Source organism: Megascapheus bottae, chromosome 23, assembly GCF_031878675.1.
Source record: "Megascapheus bottae isolate mThoBot1 chromosome 23, mThoBot2.hap1, whole genome shotgun sequence".
Lineage (NCBI taxonomy): Eukaryota > Metazoa > Chordata > Mammalia > Rodentia > Geomyidae > Megascapheus > Megascapheus bottae.
The window spans coordinates 1836931-1855151 of record NC_143531.1 but is presented as its reverse complement, the minus strand read 5'-3'; the positions used below and the strand labels follow the sequence as shown (position 1 = coordinate 1855151).

The 18221-nt window shown below is 44.5% G+C and overlaps 1 protein-coding gene across 1 annotated transcript in view; it reads right to left on the bottom strand.

Annotated features, from left to right (window-relative positions):
- Nucleotides 1-14364, bottom strand: part of Ankrd50 (ankyrin repeat domain 50) — a 32040-nt gene extending 17676 nt beyond the window's left edge. Inside the window, exon 1 of the mRNA XM_090356611.1 lies at nt 13393-14364. Coding sequence (XP_090212737.1) covers nt 13393-13904 — 512 coding nt within the window. The 5' untranslated portion in view covers nt 13905-14364. The remainder of the gene's footprint in view (nt 1-13392) is intronic.
- Nucleotides 14365-18221: the final 3857 nt, after the last annotated feature.

Here is an 18221-nt window from a genome sequence, read left to right as displayed (position 1 = left end):
TTAACCACATTCAAAGTGGTAGATTAAGGCTCTAGGAATAAATAAGCTAAAGTGCTGATAAAGGACATGCTAAACTTGCACAGAAATAAAAACAAAATTGAAATAAAATAAATACTTTCAATCACTTGAAGGGAATAATGGAGATTCAACATTTTTCTTAGATGTCAGAGTATGTCTCTAACTGTACCATTTTGTAATTAAATAAGTATTTATATATGATGTTATAACTCAGCAGTACTACATAATCTACCTCAATCATTAAATTAAGTAAGCATTAAATGGCTGTGATCTACTCTAATGCGAAAAGGAAGTTCCATTTTTATAGCAATAAGAACAGTTCTGAAAGCGTGTATTAACATAAATTAAACAACAGATATGGTTAATTGAAACTAATACAACAACCACTCATTCCAAGAAAAATGCATTATCTGTCAAACATATCTGAATAGCCAAGGTTTATTACATGTAAGCGCCACAGGCTTCTACATTCTTTATCGCGGCATGCTGTGAAACGATGCCTATTATTTTTTTTTTTCAATGAGTAGGAGCAGAACACTGTTCTAAATCCGGGGTGGGCAGTTACCTTTTTAGGGTCACTGATTAATTTGAGAGAGATAGTGAGAGAAAGTAAGAAACAAATGTAGAACAAGAGGAGGGAGAGAAAGAAGGAAAGGAAAGGGAAAAAAGGAGGGAGAAAGGAGGGAGAGAGAAAAGAAACAAGGGAAAGAAGGAGAGGAAGAGAGAGAGGATGGCACTATTGCAGCTCACATACCCAAAATATGTGAGTTTCAGTCATTTTTCTTTTGCCAGTCCTAGGCTTTGAACTCACGGCCTGGGCACTGTCCTTGGGCTTTCTCAAGGCTAGAGTTCTACCACTTGGGCCATAGCACCATTTCTGGCTTTTTTTTTCTATGTATATGGTACTGAGGAATCAAACCTGGGTCTTCATGCATGCTAGGCAAGCACTCTACCACTAGGCCAAACTCCCCGCCCAGAAGTCATTTTTTAAGATAAACTGTTATACCCTCTGTTTGCTATTCAACAGCATAAATGGGCATAACTGGGCTAAGGAGTCTAAGGTAGAAGACCACTGAGCAGTGTCTACGAGCTCCAGGAAGGAAGAGATAACCGAGGAAGAAACAGAATGAGATCCTATAGTTTGGATTACAAAGAGGATGGCACTAGATCTTCCCTTATGATCGTTGTTCACTTCACAATATTATTGTTACCCATTAGCTTAAATGTGAGACAAACCTACCTTTAAGTCTCTTAACACAAGCATTTCAACCACTTTTTTTCTGAGCTATGGTCAGTGAAATAACTGTTGCAATGACCTGTGCAACATTACTGAAACAAAAGGTTTTTAGGAAGATTTTCCAATTTCTGGTTGTTATTTTTGTTTTGTTTTTGAGTGGTACTGGGGTTTGAACTCAGGGCTTTGCACTTATTAGGTAAGCACTTTAGTGCTCAAGTCACACCTCCAGCCTTTTTACTTTGGTTGTTTTTGAGGTATGGTCTTGTTTTGCCTTTTTTGTTTGTTTTTTAAACCCAAGCTATTCTGGACTTATTATGCTTTCCCCAGATGCTGAGATGGCAGGTTCTCTCACCACTGCACCTGACTGAGGTGAGGTCTAGCAAAATTATCACCTGGACTGGCTTACAGTTATACTGATAACCATTTTCTGGCCTCAAGTAGCTAGCTGCAATGTAAAAAGATTCATGGTGAGTTGTGTTAAAAACGGTTTGGTTTGTCATGGCATGGGGTGCTTCTGGGAGAGGTCATAAATGTGTCTTCGAGATCAAATATAGATTGATGTGTACTCATTTCCTTGTCTTCTTAAACACAACTAAACATCCAAAAAAAAAAACCCACAACCATTCACCCACAACTGAAATGTCTGTCTTTTCCAAAATTCAAACATTAAAATCCAAGCTTTAAGTGGGACACTGGTGGTTCATGCCTGTAATCCTAGCTACTCAGGAGGCTGAGATCAGAGGATTATAATTCGAAGCCAGTCTAGACAGGAAAATCCTAACATGCTTATTTATGTACAACTAGCCAATTAAAAAGCCAGAAGTGGAGTTGTAGATTAAGAGGTAAAGTGCTACCCTTGAGCACAAAAGTTTACACACACACACACACACACACACACACACACACACACACACACACACACATTCTAACCTCAAACTCATGGACCAGAAGGAAATCCTACTGTCAAGGTTAGGAACCAAGAGGTCGGAATCAGCAGAGCGGAGCTTCATTAATGGGAATTTAGTGAGAAAAGATCCTGTACAGTGATCCTTTCCCTTATGAGGACAGAGCATGAACCAACAAACACAGTCTCCCTTCCTCAGATGGAAAACATCCTGAATTGTGTTTCTTTCTCTTGTGACTTCACTGAACCATACTAGACATCCTAGAATTATGATTGAGCTATCGCCAGTAGCTCAATGCTTTTCAATTATAACTATCCAAATACTTTTTCTGCATTTGTTACCTTGGCATTTAAAGGATGTTCCCAATGAAGCACCATGTATGCTAGGGTTAGGTAAGTGTCCTGACTTTGGCACTTCTGGAAGGTGGCAGACAAGTAGGGGGAGGTCTTAGGTTGCTGGAGGGCTCACTAGTGAAGCAGACCCCGGGAACTTGATGGTAATGGCTGGTTTGTCACTGGCTCCCATCATTACCAGGACCTAAGGACAATGGATTAGTTTTTCCAGATGAAAGCATGTAAAATCTTGAGCCAAAACATCTTGTCTCTTCACAGTCAATTTTCTCAAGTATTTGTTATAGTGAAAGCAATATGACTAAGACAATGTAAGGACCCATCTTGAATTTTAGAGCCTGAAATGTCACAATTACCTGCAATATTTAGCACTGAGATGGTAGACAATTAGGGGATGGGACGCCATGGTAGAGAATTTGCCTGAGTGTGTGAGGCCAAATTACTGTAAGATGAATCCCAAATATCTAGTACTTTTGAAATCATATAGGAGCACAGAAGAAATACCTGCCTATCATTTTATTAACAAATGGTTAAATTCTTCAAAAATTCAGACTTTAAACAGTGTTTATAGAGAAGATGAATTTGCGGTTGTTTTTGTTGGGTTTTGGTGCCCATACTGGGGCCTGAACTCAGGTCTGTGGCCCTGTCCCTCACCTTTTGCCCTCAAGGCTGGCTTTCCATTACTAGGGCCACAACTCTACTTCTGGGTTTTTGCTGGTTAACTAAAGGTAGAATGTAATAAACGTTTCTCTGCATTTCCCAAACTGTGATCCTCAGATCTCAGCTTTCTAAATGGCTAGGGTTATAGGTGTGAACCACCAGTGTCCTACCCTAAATATTGAATCCACGTATCTTGTCTTCTTTTGGAAGGACACATTTAGAATTCCTATTTTCTTTGGAACAAAATCATCTGCCCAATACATGAAGCAGAAAAAAGAGAAAAAATACAATTAGATAACTAAAAATAGCACTTCTTCATTACAAAAACATTAAACCAACCTAGTAAATATCATTGAGAATTAAAATCAGGGCAAGAGTTTGGTCAAAATGGAAGGTAAAATTTATCTCTGAACGTCTGATGAAGGAGTTACAGTAATTGCATTTTTTATTATGTTTAAATAGTTGTACAGAGGTGTTTCAATTCAACACATCAATTTATCAGTATAATGCCATTTCATATTTTCATGCACTGCCCTTCCCTTTTGCTAAAACAACACAGGAAAAAATAAAATATGGAAACGAAAGAAAAATGAAAAACAGCAGCCAGAGGAAAGACACACATATTCTCAAACACTGGAAGTCAACAAGCATAGCTCTGCGGGTGAAACTAATGCAAGGCCTATCTAGAATAGGCAGAGGCAGCCTGGAGGTGTGCTACGGGCAGCGAGTGAAGGGAACACAGCCCAGGCTCCCTACAATCGGTAGCATCTGTGGCATGGAGGCACAAAGCTGGCCTCAAGGGAGACAGGGCCTGAATCCACAAGATCTCTAGTCCACATGCCACCTACAAAATTGCCAATGGCAGCTTGGAGTTGGAACTTTACATCTGAAAATTCAGCCCTCACTGGAATCTCACTGGGAACTGGGGAACGAGGAGGCAATCCATCATAATTACAGCAGGAAGAGTAAAGCAGCAGTGGCTGAGGGCATCACAAGAGCAGAGGGGAAATAAAACTCCTCATGCTCCGACAGAAAACGGCAAGCTCCCAAACCAGAGTATGTATAGATACATGCCCACGATTAGGTCCACCCAGGAAAAATGGCCTCTTCTCCTTTGTTTTCACTCCATGCACTCATGGCACTCTCTAAGAGTTCTTGGCAGTAGCTGTAACCCAGGAAAGTGGCACACCTGGGGGCAGTGGACAGTCTCCCAGGCTCTGAGGTCACTTCTGTGTTGCCTGCAGCCGCAGGCACCCCTCTCTCCCATCCCCTATATAATCTCCCCTACATAATCTCTCTCCAGACACCATAAGTGCTCTTGCCCTGCACACCTCCATCTTGTGTGGACTGCAGTTTGATCCCTGTCTCTCCTTTCCCCTTCCTCATCCCCCTCCCTCTTCTGCCTGAACCACATGGGAGTTTCCTTTCCACCCTTATATTCCTTACTAGGGAGGAACAGGCAGGAGGACCAGGATTTCAAAGCTAGCCCAAGCAGAAAGGAAGCAAGATCCCATTTTTAAACCAAAATAGTTGGGAGCACAGGTTCAAGAGATGGTGCCAAGCCCTGGGTTCAATCCCTAGGAATGTCAAAACAAAATAATGACCAAAAAATCCCCAATTACTTAAGAAGATAAGTATAAATCCAGAAAGGTAAAGAGCCAAAGAACTCTTGTTCATAGGAACCAGATAAAATTGTAGGAGGCATCAGGTACCAGTGGCCTATAATCCCAGCTACCCTGGAGGCTGAGATCTGAGGATCAGTTAGAAGCCAGGCCCCACCTGGCAAGCTCAAGAGACTTACCGCTGATTGAACACCAGAAAAGTTGGAAAGGGAGCTGGGACTCAAGTGATAAGAGTCCTAGCCTTAGGGCTGGAAGTTTGGCTAGTGGTAGTATGCTTGCCTAGCATGCTCAAAGATTGGGGTTCAATTCCTTCACATCACATACACAGAAAAAGTCAGAAGTGGTGCTCAAGTGGTAGAGCTCTGACTTTGAGAAAGCCCAAGGGCAATGCTCAGGCCCTGAGTACAAGCCCCAGGACTGGGGAGAGGAAAAAAAAAAAAAGAGTCCTAGCCTTGAGCACAAAAGCACTCAGGGACAGCTATCAGGCCCTGAGTTCAAACTCCAGGACTAGCACAAATAAGTAAGTAAATAAACAAATTGTGGGAGGTGGCAGAAAAAAAAAAAGAGAAGAAAATGAGTTATACAGTCTGGTCTGTATCATTCTAGATGGAGAGGATTGTTGAAGAAAGAATACAAGAGGAATTAAGATTTTGGAGATGAACAGGTTTTTTGCAAAGAAGTGAAATATAGATTGCTGATTTCTTCTTCAGGGTCATTTCCTCACTTGAAAGCATGAATTGATTACTGTAGAGAGAGACTAAGAATCAGATGTCCCTCAGAGGGGCTGTACACCAAGGGAACAAAACCAGCAAGCCTTTTAGAGGTCAACTGGGTGTCTTTTCAAGTACAAATGTGAACTGTCCTGACCACAAGACTAATTTTCCCCAAGGTATGTTTGCTAACTTCTGGGTGGTGCTTAAAGAGTGGGAAACTGGGTCAAGTATGTCTAAAGGCCAACATGAAATCTCTCCTAGTCTGTACTGGAAACAAAATTCTGCCAAAGAGAGGGTGCTTGTTTTAAACAGAGAACTCAAAGAGATCTGTAAGAGTTTGAAGTGATATGGGGCAGGAAGCTACACAGCTAAACCTAAACATTACTTGGGAGAAAAGAGTACTGTTGAGTCAAAAGAGCTGACAAGACACCTACAGGCTCTAGTCAAACCCTTAGATGGACCAGAGCCAAAAACAGATGCAAACCAGAGGCCTTATGAGCAAAGGAGGATAGAGCCCCAAGCCTGCTTGAGTCCTAACTTTGTCAGTCTCATCACTAAAGTTGGCCAGGAGAGGACAAGGGAGGCCTTCTCTGAATAAAAACAAAACAAAACAAAAATGAACAAGATAACCTCTGAAAAGGGATGCTCGGTGAATACAGTCCTAATATTCAATGTCCGCATGAATGTTGATCACGAAGCACGGGACACATAAGTGGTCATGTCATCTTTTTTTTTTTTTTTTGCCAGTCCTGGGCTTGAGCTCAGGGCCTGAGCACTGTCCTTGGACTTTCTCAAGGCTACAGCTCTACCACTTGAGCCTCAGCACCACTTCCGGCTTTTTTCTATGTATGTGGTACCGAGGAATCGAACCCGGGTCTTCATGCATGCTAGGCAAGCACTTTAACCACTAGGCCAAACTCCCGGCCCCTACATCCTTTGTTTTAAAAAGATCATTACTGTTCATTATTAGTCACTTTTATTCAAATACATTACACAGTAATACCTTTTTAAAAACAACCTTCTTTAGCTACGACTTAATTTCACCATTTCCCATTCCACTAAATGCTTCCAAAATTCTGTCTACATTTATTATTTACTCTTCCCATTCACTTATTACCCAAGTAGCATGCTTCAACTTTTAAAACTAGCTTTATCTCTAGATGTGAATGAACTTCAATGCTCCATCCTCAAATCAGCAGAAATACTCCAGTTTACCCTTCTCTCCTTTTACACACTCACTTCACCTTTTTACTTAGTTGCATCCTAGCATACCAGCAGTGGTTTCTTCACCTTTTATGAACCGTTCAACACTAAAGCATACGAAGGTTCAGGTCTTACATCTCCTTTCTTTTTTCCGTATACAAGCTCATTAACTACTGGCTATATTCCACAGGTACAAGTATATATTTACTCGCAACCCCTCTTGTCTGCATCTTCTCAGCCCTTATAAATCTGCTTAGACATCCACTGCTGAACAGCAGCACAAATTTTAAATCCTGACCTCTAGCCCACTCTCATCATCTTTATTCCTCCCTGGTTTCTGCTTTTCGGTGACTAATAATTCCATCAGATAGGTTAGTATATACATATTCACACACACACACACACACACACACACACACACACACAAATCAAGATGGGTGCTGGTGGCTCACACCTATAATCCTAACAACTCAGGAGGCTGAGATGTGAGGATCACAGTTTGAAGCCAGCCTGAGCGGGAAAGTCTGTAAGACTTTATCTCCAATTAACCTCCACAAAAGCCAAAAGCAGAGCTGTTTAAGTGGCAGAGCACCAGCCTTTGAGGTCAACCCTATCTGTTACTATTTGGTCCTTACTAATCTATTTCAGTCACAGAAGTTCATTTGTTTTCTTGGAAAATACGAAACTAACTTCCAAACATGTCAGGACACTGCATTGCATATAATTCCATGTGAAGGGCTCCTCAGACTTCCTTCAGAACACGTAACACTCACCTACACAAAACAGAAGCCCCTCTGCAGCCCCAGTATATCATTCCCTCTCCTTACCTGGCTTTGATTTTCCACATAATTCTTATTTCCAATTATTGTATTATACCTTGACTTCTTAACATTTTATCTTTGTATCTGTTCTAATTCTCAAAATATATGAACTCATTAAATGCAGAGGATATTTGTCATTTTATTTACTATTATATCCTAGTACCTAGAATATATACATAATGTCAATCTGGTAATATTCTTATGCTTTATATTTTTGTGTGTACTCCAGTCCTGGGGCTTGGACTCAGGGCTTGGGTGCTGTCCTGGGGCTTTTAACAACACTGGTGATAACTTGAGCCACAGCTCCACTGTAGCTTTGTACTGGCTAATAGGAGATAAGAATCTCATAGACTTTCTTGCACTGGTTGTCTTGAATCATGATTCTCAGATCTCAGCCTCCTAAATAGCTAGGATTCCAGATGTGAACTACTGGTACCCAGCTCTAGTATACATTTAATAAATTAATGAATAAATCAAAGTAGATTAGAGAACACAGAAATACAAATATATCTGTGTCAAGTAGGTACGGGTGTGTGTGTGCATGCGTGCACACGTGCACACATCTCACAGGGGTAGCATTATTACAAATAAATCATGAAAGATGTGATATGCAACAAATGATGTTTAAAACAATCTGGCATGAGTGGAAGAGAAAAGCTTTAAGACTCCCAAACAATAATCTACCACAGAAAGAAGATAGATATGTTTATTTTATTTTATTGCTGGTCCTGGGGCTTGAACTCCGGGCCTGGGCTCTGCCACTGAGCATCTCTGTGCTCAAGGTTAGTATTCTACCACTTGAGCCACATTACCACTCCTAGCTTTTTCTGAGTAGTTTATTGGAGATAAGAGACTCAAGCATTTTCCTACCCAGCTGGTTTCACACCATGATTCTCAGATCTCAACCCCTTGAGTAGCTACCATTGTAGGTATGAGCCACAGGTCCCTGGCTTGTTTTGACATTTTAAAATTGAAAATGTGTCAGGCGATGGTGGCTCAGGCCTATAATCCTAGCTACTTGGGAGGCTAAGATCTGAGGATTGCAGTTCAAAGCCAACCCAGGCTTGAAAGTCTGTGAGATTCATCTCCAATTAACCACCAGGAAACTGGAAGTGGCACTGTGGCTCAAGTGGTGGAGTGCTAGCCTTGAGCTGAAGAGCTCAGGAACAGTATTCCCAGACTGGCAAAAAAAAAAGTCAAAACAAAAATTTATAAAACAAGTCCTTTGAAACTAAGCTACAACTGTATATTCACTTTTCAAAACAGAAACAACTCTGAAAACAAAGCAGGTGCTGGAGACACAGAAGAATGAACACTCAATGCACAACTATAAACACAGCAGGGGGCCAGTGGCTCAAACCTGTAACCTAGCTACTCAGGAGGGGATATCTGAGCATTAAGGCTGAAAAACTGGCCCAGGCAGGAAGTCTGTGAGACATACACCTCCAAATCAAACACCAAAAAGCCAGAAGTGGAGCTGTGGCTCAAGTGGCAGAACATCAACCTTGAAGACAAAGCACAGTGACCAAGTCCTGAGCTTCAACTCTAGGACTGACACTCTCCCTCTCTCCCTCCCCCCCCACCCCTTTCCTCTGTCTTTGACTCTGTCTCTAAGATTGAATGAAAATTCACTTTAGTGTAAAAATGCCTAAATTTAAAAGCCAATGAGACAATTTAGTGAAAAAGAATCACATAAACTAAGACTAAAAGACAAATATATAAAATTTTATACAAACATATATCATTCAATATTTGAACAATAAAGACACTGAAGAATGGATGAGTCTTAGTTGTGTGAGCCATGCAATGAAAGTGGAATATTCTGCCAAGTGAGACAGACTTAAGACCACCAGGAAGACTGGAAGAAACCCTTCTGTTCTGAACCTTTGTTGTATGTGTTGGAAATAACTGTGATAGAGGACAGGTACCCAGCTTCACTGAACTATCTGATCTGATTCCATAGTACATGTTAAAAAGCAGACAGCTGGGGCTGGGAGTTTGGCCTAGTGGTAGAGTGCTTGCCTTGCATGCACAAAGTCCTGGGTTTGAATCCTCGTATCATATTCATATATATACACACACACACTCACATACACACACACACACACACACAGCCGGAAATGGTGCTGTGGCTCCAGTGGTAGAGTGCTAGCCTTAAGGAAAGCCCAAGGACAATGCTCAGGCCCTGGGTTCAAACCCCAGGACTGGCCAAAAAAAAAAGCAGACAGCTGTTTATGAGTAAATTATATACTAAGATGGTCTTTATTAAGGGACCTAAATAGCAAAACATTTTAATTTTCTTTCTTATTTAAGAGCTTTCAGTCATGTTGTAGATAAGCAAACAGTATTAAGTGCTCATTCAAATGATAATTAGCCATCATTCTATGGAACATGCTACACAAAAGTGCTGTGGTACACATATAAAAAATTCATTAACATATGGTCGTATAGGATGAAACTAAACAAAATGAACTCTGGGATAAGATATGGAAACAAGAGGGTTTTTTTTTTTTGCCAGTCCTGGGCTGGAGCTCAGGGCCTGAGCACTGTCCTTGACTTTCTTTTTTTTTTTTAAGGTTATTTGTTTCTTTTTTTGTCTTTTTTTTTGTGTCCTTGACTTTCTCAAGGCTAGAGATCTACCACTTGAGCCTCAGCACCACTTCTGGCTTTTTTCGACGTATGTGGTACCAAGGAATCGAACCCAGGTCTTCGTGCATGCTAGGCAATCACTCAACCACTAGGCCGAACTCCCAGCCCCTGGAAACAAGAGTTTTATCTCTGTGATTGTTGTTCTTAATGTACTGTGTGATTTCTTTTCTCCTTATGGTTAATCTCATGTGGTTACTGAATCTGACTTTGTTACCTGGTATATTGTATATACCTTTGTTTATTTGAAATAGGGAAGGGAGTCGGGGGCGGGGACAAGGTAATTGAGAGAGGGTGAGAGGAGGTAAAGGGGGACAAAAACTTGAAAAGAGGTATCAATGTGTGAGAAGCAATGTCCTTGAGAATATATACATTACCTTGATAATAAAAATTTAAAATATTAAAAAATTAAAAAAGTTCATTAAGAAACAGATGCTTACTATAGGAGATAAGATATATACATAAGTAGCTGCAAAGGAAGATAAAAACAGATACATAAGTGAACAATCATAAATATCCTAAGAGGAATGAAAAGATTAGCAAGAATATTCAAATTTCCAAGGATTCCTATTTGACATAAACAACAGATGTCAGTTTGGACTTCCAGTTTTCAATCGTTTTCTTGTGTGGGGGCGGAGGCTGAGGGGATAACACATTCTGATCCTTGTGCTTGAAATCAAGCCTAGGTGCTGACCCTGAATTTTTGTGCTCAAAGCTAATTTTCTACAGCTCCATTTTCGGCTTTTTGATGGTGTCTTAACTGAAGATAAAGCATCTTGGGGACTTTCTTGTGTGCTGGATCTGAACCAAGATCCTTAGATCTCAGCTTCCTGAGTAGCTAGGATTATAGGCCTGAGCCACTGGTGCCAGCTCAATTTTTTTTTTTTTAATGTAAGTCACCTTGCCTTTTAAACCCATTAACACTTTTCTGTTGCACTCTCAAAGCCTAAAATTCATTCACTGTTTAATTTTTCATCACATTTTATTCCACTTAGATATAATGCATAGCACTCATAAAGGTGTTTTATTTTTAGTATTAACACAGAAAAAACTGGTTATTCTACATGGAAAATGTGCTGCCACAGAGAAGACTCATACCTGGTTCTGGCACATTCTTCGCCAGAAATAAAAGCAGGGAAAGACATAACCAGGCACAAATACTTGTACTTCCCAGCACCAAATCCACTGTACTTCTGAAGGGATCACTGGTTTCAAGGTCCGTGAGAGATAGTAAGAGTTCCATAGGAGTTGCCTATTTGAAGGAAGCATCCATCTTCAGATCTGCAACACCTACTTCTTAGATACTTTATCTGGTTCACTAAAATACCTAGAATTCACTTTACATTTATAAAGCTAATAAGCAACTCTACTTCTAATGCTGAGACTAGAAAAGATGCATTTAAAATACAACATACAATTTTGTTATAAGAGCCTAGAGGGAAGGGCAAAATAAAAAAATAAATCAACCTTTAGTTCTTAGAATCTGTTCATTTCACTAACAGAAAAGAATGGTAGATGGGCCTCTGTGGCTCAGGCCTGTAATCCTAGCTACCACAGAGGACTGCAGTTCTAAGCCAGCATGGGCAGGAAAGGCCCACCAAATATCCAGCAAAATAACCAGCAAAATTCAGGATTGGAGATATGGTACTAGCCATGAACAAGATGCACGTGCGCGCACGCACACTCACACACGCACACACACATACACGTACACACACACACACACACACACACTAAAATGTAAGAAAAAACAATCAACTCTCCCTTGATCCTGCCATCAGACATTTGTGCCACAGGCCTTCCTTAACATTTCTTCATTAATCCACAGATGATGATTTAACCCTTAATATGATGGCTAAGGGAAAGATGCAAAGTTTTGCCTTTTTTGGCTGTATTTATTAAAATCCTGCAAGATTGTCACACTACTCAAATCAAGTCCTTCAGCTGACTTTTAACAAAGTCCAGCTTCAGCTGAATTCTACCCTGTCCTTCCTAACCCACTTATAACCTTAATCTGAGATACGCCCTTAAATCACATTGACACACCCCTGTTCTTAGCCTCTCCACACAAACTTCTAAGCCATTCCTCAGTGTTCTCCAGGGAATTCCTACAATTACATATTAGGCATACTTCAAATCTCAGTTCTCACTAACCTAAACTAAAACCATGGGCAGTTTATGTTCACACTAGTGCCTCTCTCTCTCTCTCTCTCTCTCTCTCTCTCTCTCTCTCTCTCTCTCTCTCTCTCTCTCTCTCTCTTCTCTCTCTTCCTCCTTCGCTCCCTCTCTCCCTCCCTCCCTCTCTCTCTGTTTCAAGTCATCAATAAAATGGGAATAAGAGTGCCCACTTTGCAGGACAGTTGAGAAGATCGAAGATCTGTTAAGCACAACAGTGACAGACTGTGCTACCATATCATTTCATTATCACTTTTAAAATTTACAGATTTCATACAGATTTGAGGACAAGCAGAAACAAACATTACCCTTCTTAAAACTATTCATATCCCTCCTGTAAACACTTCCAAAGGCACACAGACCTCCAGTGCAGAATGTATTTACTATATGTCATGGACACAAACTCTTCCCTAACACCCTGCTAATGCTGGGAAGAAAAAGGCAACATAGCTACTCAAGTGAGGACTTGAAAGGACAAAATAACAACCTTCTGCTACTTTTTAAAGTGAATAGAAGAGCAGATACACTCAGATTCTTTTCAAGGAATGTTTTCTTGAATACATTTAAGAGTCTGAAACCACTGTTAAATGACACTTGCTCCTTTAGACCAATATACTTACCATTTTTCTTATGTAAAACTTAAAAAAATGCTATTCTAAACCTCCCCTGCAAATTCAGTATCCTGTCCTTTCAAAAGGCAGCTATGTTCCCTGTAACACAGGATAACTTCCCTTACCAAGTACAGGTGCTGTTTGAGAAAGTTAGCTTTCTGTTATCCAATAAGCAAAATCAAGATGGACATAATTCATAAATTCATAATTTATAAACTATGCAACAATAGAAAACCCAAGTTTTGCTTCCTTCAATATGAAAACCAAACAGGTGTATTATCAATCAGTGACAATGCCCAACTGTATAGCATGCATAAAGGTAACTTGTAATGGTTATAAAATAAGTGAATCAATGAATGAATAAATAAATAAAACTAAAAACCACTTTGTTGCCTAGAAACTGCAATCCCACATCTGGCATCCAGCATTACCTTTTGAAGGCCTCAGCAGGGTTCCTCTCACACTCCCCAGGCTGGAGGAGGCTTTGCACTGCAGGGTCTCTCAGCTTGTCCTCATAGCCTTGGAGCAGTCCACTGCGGCAGATTTGGGCTACCAGACCTCTGACAAACCCTCCAACACACAAAGTGTCAGAGTCCTGGGCTTTGCAGAAGTGAAACGCCAAGGCTTGACGATGTAAACCTCTCTGCAAGCTTGTCGGTGAACTTGGCCATAAGAGCTCAGTGCAGAGGGCTGTCTTGCCACTACCTGGCCCTCCAACCAGCAACACACCCCAGGCAGTTCCTTTGCCAGAGACAGCACCAGCATTGTTCCCAGAATTCATGACAAGGGATGGTGTATTGGCAGTGCTATTACAACAGTTGGACTTCTCCTGCAGGCAGTGCTGAAGCTTGTGGAAAACCCACTCTCTACAGTAAAATTGCTTTCCTTGCAGTAAACTTGTCTGGGCCATTTTGCAGCCTTTCTCTTCCCAAGGATTAGTCATAATAGGGTTTTTTGGTTTTTTTTTTTTTTATCTTCAACCTTCACTAGAATCCGGATACATCAACGTTGGTCTTTACAGCCATTTGCTCCTGACATGCATAAGTTGATTTTGAATGCCAAAGTAAAATTCAACAGCCACAGAATCTTTTTGGCAACAGGATGTGCAGGGCACTATTTGGTTCCATCTTCTGGATGAGCAGAGAAATGTATACATTAGTTTAATTGCTGAACTGATGAGAAAAAGCCTGCTGCCAAAGTTCAGCAACACTCTTCCTGTATCTCTTTGGGTCATAGAGCTCCATGGTTCTAGCTAGAGGTCATGTGACTGTGGATGTTTCAAGTCTACAGATGAGACAATGCATCTGGAAGACTACCCGAAAGCCTAAGCTTTCAAACTAAACAAAATGCTGCTCCAAGCTCCAACCTTGAAACTTGTATCTGAACATCAAACACAGAAAAGCTGTCCGTTGTCTTAAAGGTCACCAAAGAGAGAACCTGGACACAGTGGATTGGTAGTACAGAACCTGTTCATAAAGGATGGCCACTTAAGGTATCTGCTCTTGCCAGTTTCAGGACTCTAGGCAACAGATAGGCATTGTCTCAAGTTAGTCACAGGGTAAAAAAGGCAAAGCTCTGTGCACACCTTCTTAGTTGAAATCATTCTTCAAATACACTTTTCCAGATAGCAAGCAGATGGCTCATAAACCGAGTCATTGAGGTTCCTCAATGTTATGTCCAGGTAACTAGCAGTTTCTGTAACTAAAACAAAAACAGCTCAGTCAGGACAATATCATGTTAAACGTGAATATATCAAAGGATACCATTTACAAATTAAGTGCTTCCTCTGTAGCACTTTCAAAATACTGGACAATTTACTCCTAAATAAATTCATTTTCCTTATATTTTTCTTTCTCTAAGACAACTTGCCCTTTTATAATCCTCTTTTAATCTAACTCTCCTAAAAATCTTAAAACGACACTATTAAAAAACATGAAAGGCAAAAAACAATAAAAGACATTCTCTGCATCTCCATTAACACCCTCGATTCTGGCCAAATAGCTCTTTCTGGCTACTTGGGTAGAACCGCACTAACTAAGCCGCTCTATCAACTTGCACAGTAGTTAAGTCGGGCTGGGACTACTTGACTGGCCACACTTCTTTGTTGATAGTTTGCAATATCTAGGGAAAAGAATCCCAGGGTTTTAGCTGTATGGAAAGTGGGTGCAAAAGAAAGAAAGAAGAAAAAGGAAAAACAAAGACAAGCGCGGGAGGGGGGGGGGGGGGAAGGACTGTCCGTACATGAACAACAAATGACACCCAAGCCCATCCAGAATTCTGCAGTGCTCCGCACCAAGGACGGGGGTTCCGGACAGGGGTCAGCAGCACAATGTCCCCCTGCACCAAGGACAGAGGCTCAGGATGGGGTCAGGGGTACAATCTCCCACCAAGGACAGGGACTCGGGGTGGAGATCGGGGGGTACAAATCTCCTACCAAAGACCGGGGACTCAGGACAGAGGCCGGGGGTCTCAGTCTTCCACCGAGAACCAGGGCTAAGGACGAGGCAAGGGCTCCATCTCCCACCAGCGACGACGGGTCTCTGGATGGAGCCCTGACCCCATCTCCCACCAAGAACCGGAGCTCAAGGATGGGGTCAGTGGGGCCGGTGGAAGACACAGATGGCCGGGAAGGGGGATTCCTGGGCGGCAGGAAAGGGTTAGGAGCCTCGCTTCACGCCGGCGGGGTTCGCCCACAGTTCCGGCCTGCAGTTCCAGCTGACAGACAAAAGGAACCCCGGGGTCCCCGGCGACCGGAGCCCCGCGGAGCCGCGGGGGGCCGCCTCCGGGAGGCCGGCGCGCCGGGCAGCGGCCGGCAGCCGCCCTCCGCCGCCCCGGCCGGGCGTGTCTTTTGTCGGGGGAGGGGAGCCCGAGGCTCGCCCAGCCCCGGGCGGGGGTCGCCCGCCGGGTCGGCCCGACGCGCCCGCCCCCGTGAAGCACCCGGCCGGTCCGGCTGGCCGCCAGCGAGGGGAGGGCGCGGAGCAGCGGCCCGAAGGTGGGTGGGGTTCGAGCCCCGCTGCAGCTCCGGAGCTTCCGTCCGGACCCAGCAAGGGAGGCCCGGCTCCCACCGCTGCCGACCCCGGGGTACCTCGGCCCCGCGACCGGTCGCCCGCGCCGCCGGCTCCGCCTCAGGCACTTGCTTCGCTACGGAGCCGCCGCCGGACGAGCTCGAGTCTAGGCTCCCACCGCGGCCGCCGCCTCAGCCGCCGCCTCCGCCCGCCCGCCGGCAGGGACACGCTCGCAGCCGCGCCAGACCCGCCTCCAGGATCCCGAGGACTGCCGCTCACCGCGGCCCGGCAGCCTCGGCCCTGCGCGGCCCCACCCCCACCGGCCAACCGCCGCCGCGCCGCCACCGCCCGGGCAGCTCCGCCTCCCGCACCCGCGCACAGGCCACGCCCACCCGCGCGGTCCCGCCCCCAAGTAGGCCCCGCCCTCGAGTCGCATCGCCAGCCCCGCCCCCTCCCCTCAGCAGGCGCCGTCCCTCCACCCGGCCCCGGTCACCAGCCCCGCCCTGCCGCCGCCTCCCTTCACCCTCGGGTCTGTCTTTCTTCAAGCTCAGCTCCCAACATGCGGCTCGCCCTGAACAGCCCTTTTACCCCCCGTGGTTCCGCCCAGCCTTAGGCTCCGCCCTCTCCCGGCCTCTCTTCACTGTGGCCCCGCCCAGTGTCAGGCTCCGCCCCCATCCAGCCTTTCTTCAAGCTGGGCCCCGCCTTTCCTCCAATCCAGCCAGCCGGTTCCACCGCACCCCGACCCCTACCTCGGCCTTTCTTCACCCGTGATACTGCCCATCCTCAGTCGCCGCCCCTGCCAACCGAAGGCTCCCACTCCCGCCGGTATTTCTTTACCCGGAGACTCGCCTTCCCGAAGACTCCGCCCCCGCCCGGCCTTTATTCCTCCGGACTCCGCCCACCCCTGGCTCCGCCCCACCGTCTGGCTCCGCCCCACTCAACCTTTCTTCACCCTGACCCCGCCCTGCCGCAGACTCCGCCCCGCCAGCTGCTCCGCCCCGCCCAGACTCGCACGCCTGACCACGCCCAGCGGCGGATTCCGCCTCCACTCGCGGTGTTTGCCCGGGACTCCGCACGAGTGCGCCCACCGGCCCGCGGAGTTGGAGGACCTCGACCCGGCGTCGGGCTCCGCCCTTCCCGGCGGGGCGGGGCTACGTCCTCCGGGCCAGCCGCCCCCTGCGGTGTACAGGTCTTTGTCTTCCCGGCGGGCGGGGAGAGACCGAGCCGGGCGTTCCTGGCACCCTGGCGGGTTCTTGGGCGGCCACTCGACCCCCGCCCTCCCGCGATCCCTGGGTTTCTTTCCCCGAGGTGAATGCTGAGAAGGTGGAGTGGGGCACCAGGCCCGTCCCCCATCACAGACTGCGGTCACTTCATCCGGGAGCCGTGACCCCGCCTGTGGGGGCGGCGGGGCCAGGCGGGGTGAAGGCCGGGCTGACCCCATCCCTGGGGCTCAGCGGGGCGATCTGGCCAGGCCGGGGTTATCCCATGGCGTGTTCTGACAGCGATGGAGCATCTTTATCATTAGGAGTGTGTGTGTGTGTGTACTTACACACATGCTGGTCATAGAGCTTGAACCCAGGGCCTGGACTCTGTCCTTAAGCTTTTGTACTCAAGGCTGGAGCGCTACCACTGCTTTTTTACTGGTTAATTGGAGATAAGTCTTAGAGCCTTTCCTTCCAGGGCTGCCTTTGGATTTTAAAAGCAGGCACCTGGCTAACTTATTGCTTTTTTTGTTTTTTTAATGTAAACCTCCAAGTTAACATCCTTCAACAAAGATTAGAAGACAAAGCTTAGACTAGTTTCTGATTTTGTTCATTATAATGGTTCCAAACAACAATCGAATCAATGGTTTCAAATTCAATTTTTCAAAATTGTATATTACAATTACACATTTTCTCATAAGTATATTACAGTTATATGTTCGAGTATAAAATACACTTTAACCCAATTAGAAACAACAGCCCCATCAAAAGATTCTCCTCACTACGATATTTAAAAGTGCAAATATAAATTTCAAAATTAGGTCTTTTGTAATGATTACATTTTAAAACAACATTCCTTTCCTTATTTGGCAGGGATGAGGTTTCATTTCTAATTTAAGCTCTGTTTTCAATCATTGCAATGCCTATAAGCTGCAAATTGGAGAGCTTTGATTTTAGGGTGTTTTAGAGGAGCCATCCAAGTCTTTGCAGTAAATTGGGTCTCCGGGATCTGAAGGGGGAGCTCTTGAAGTACAGGGCCCCGAGTTCCAAACT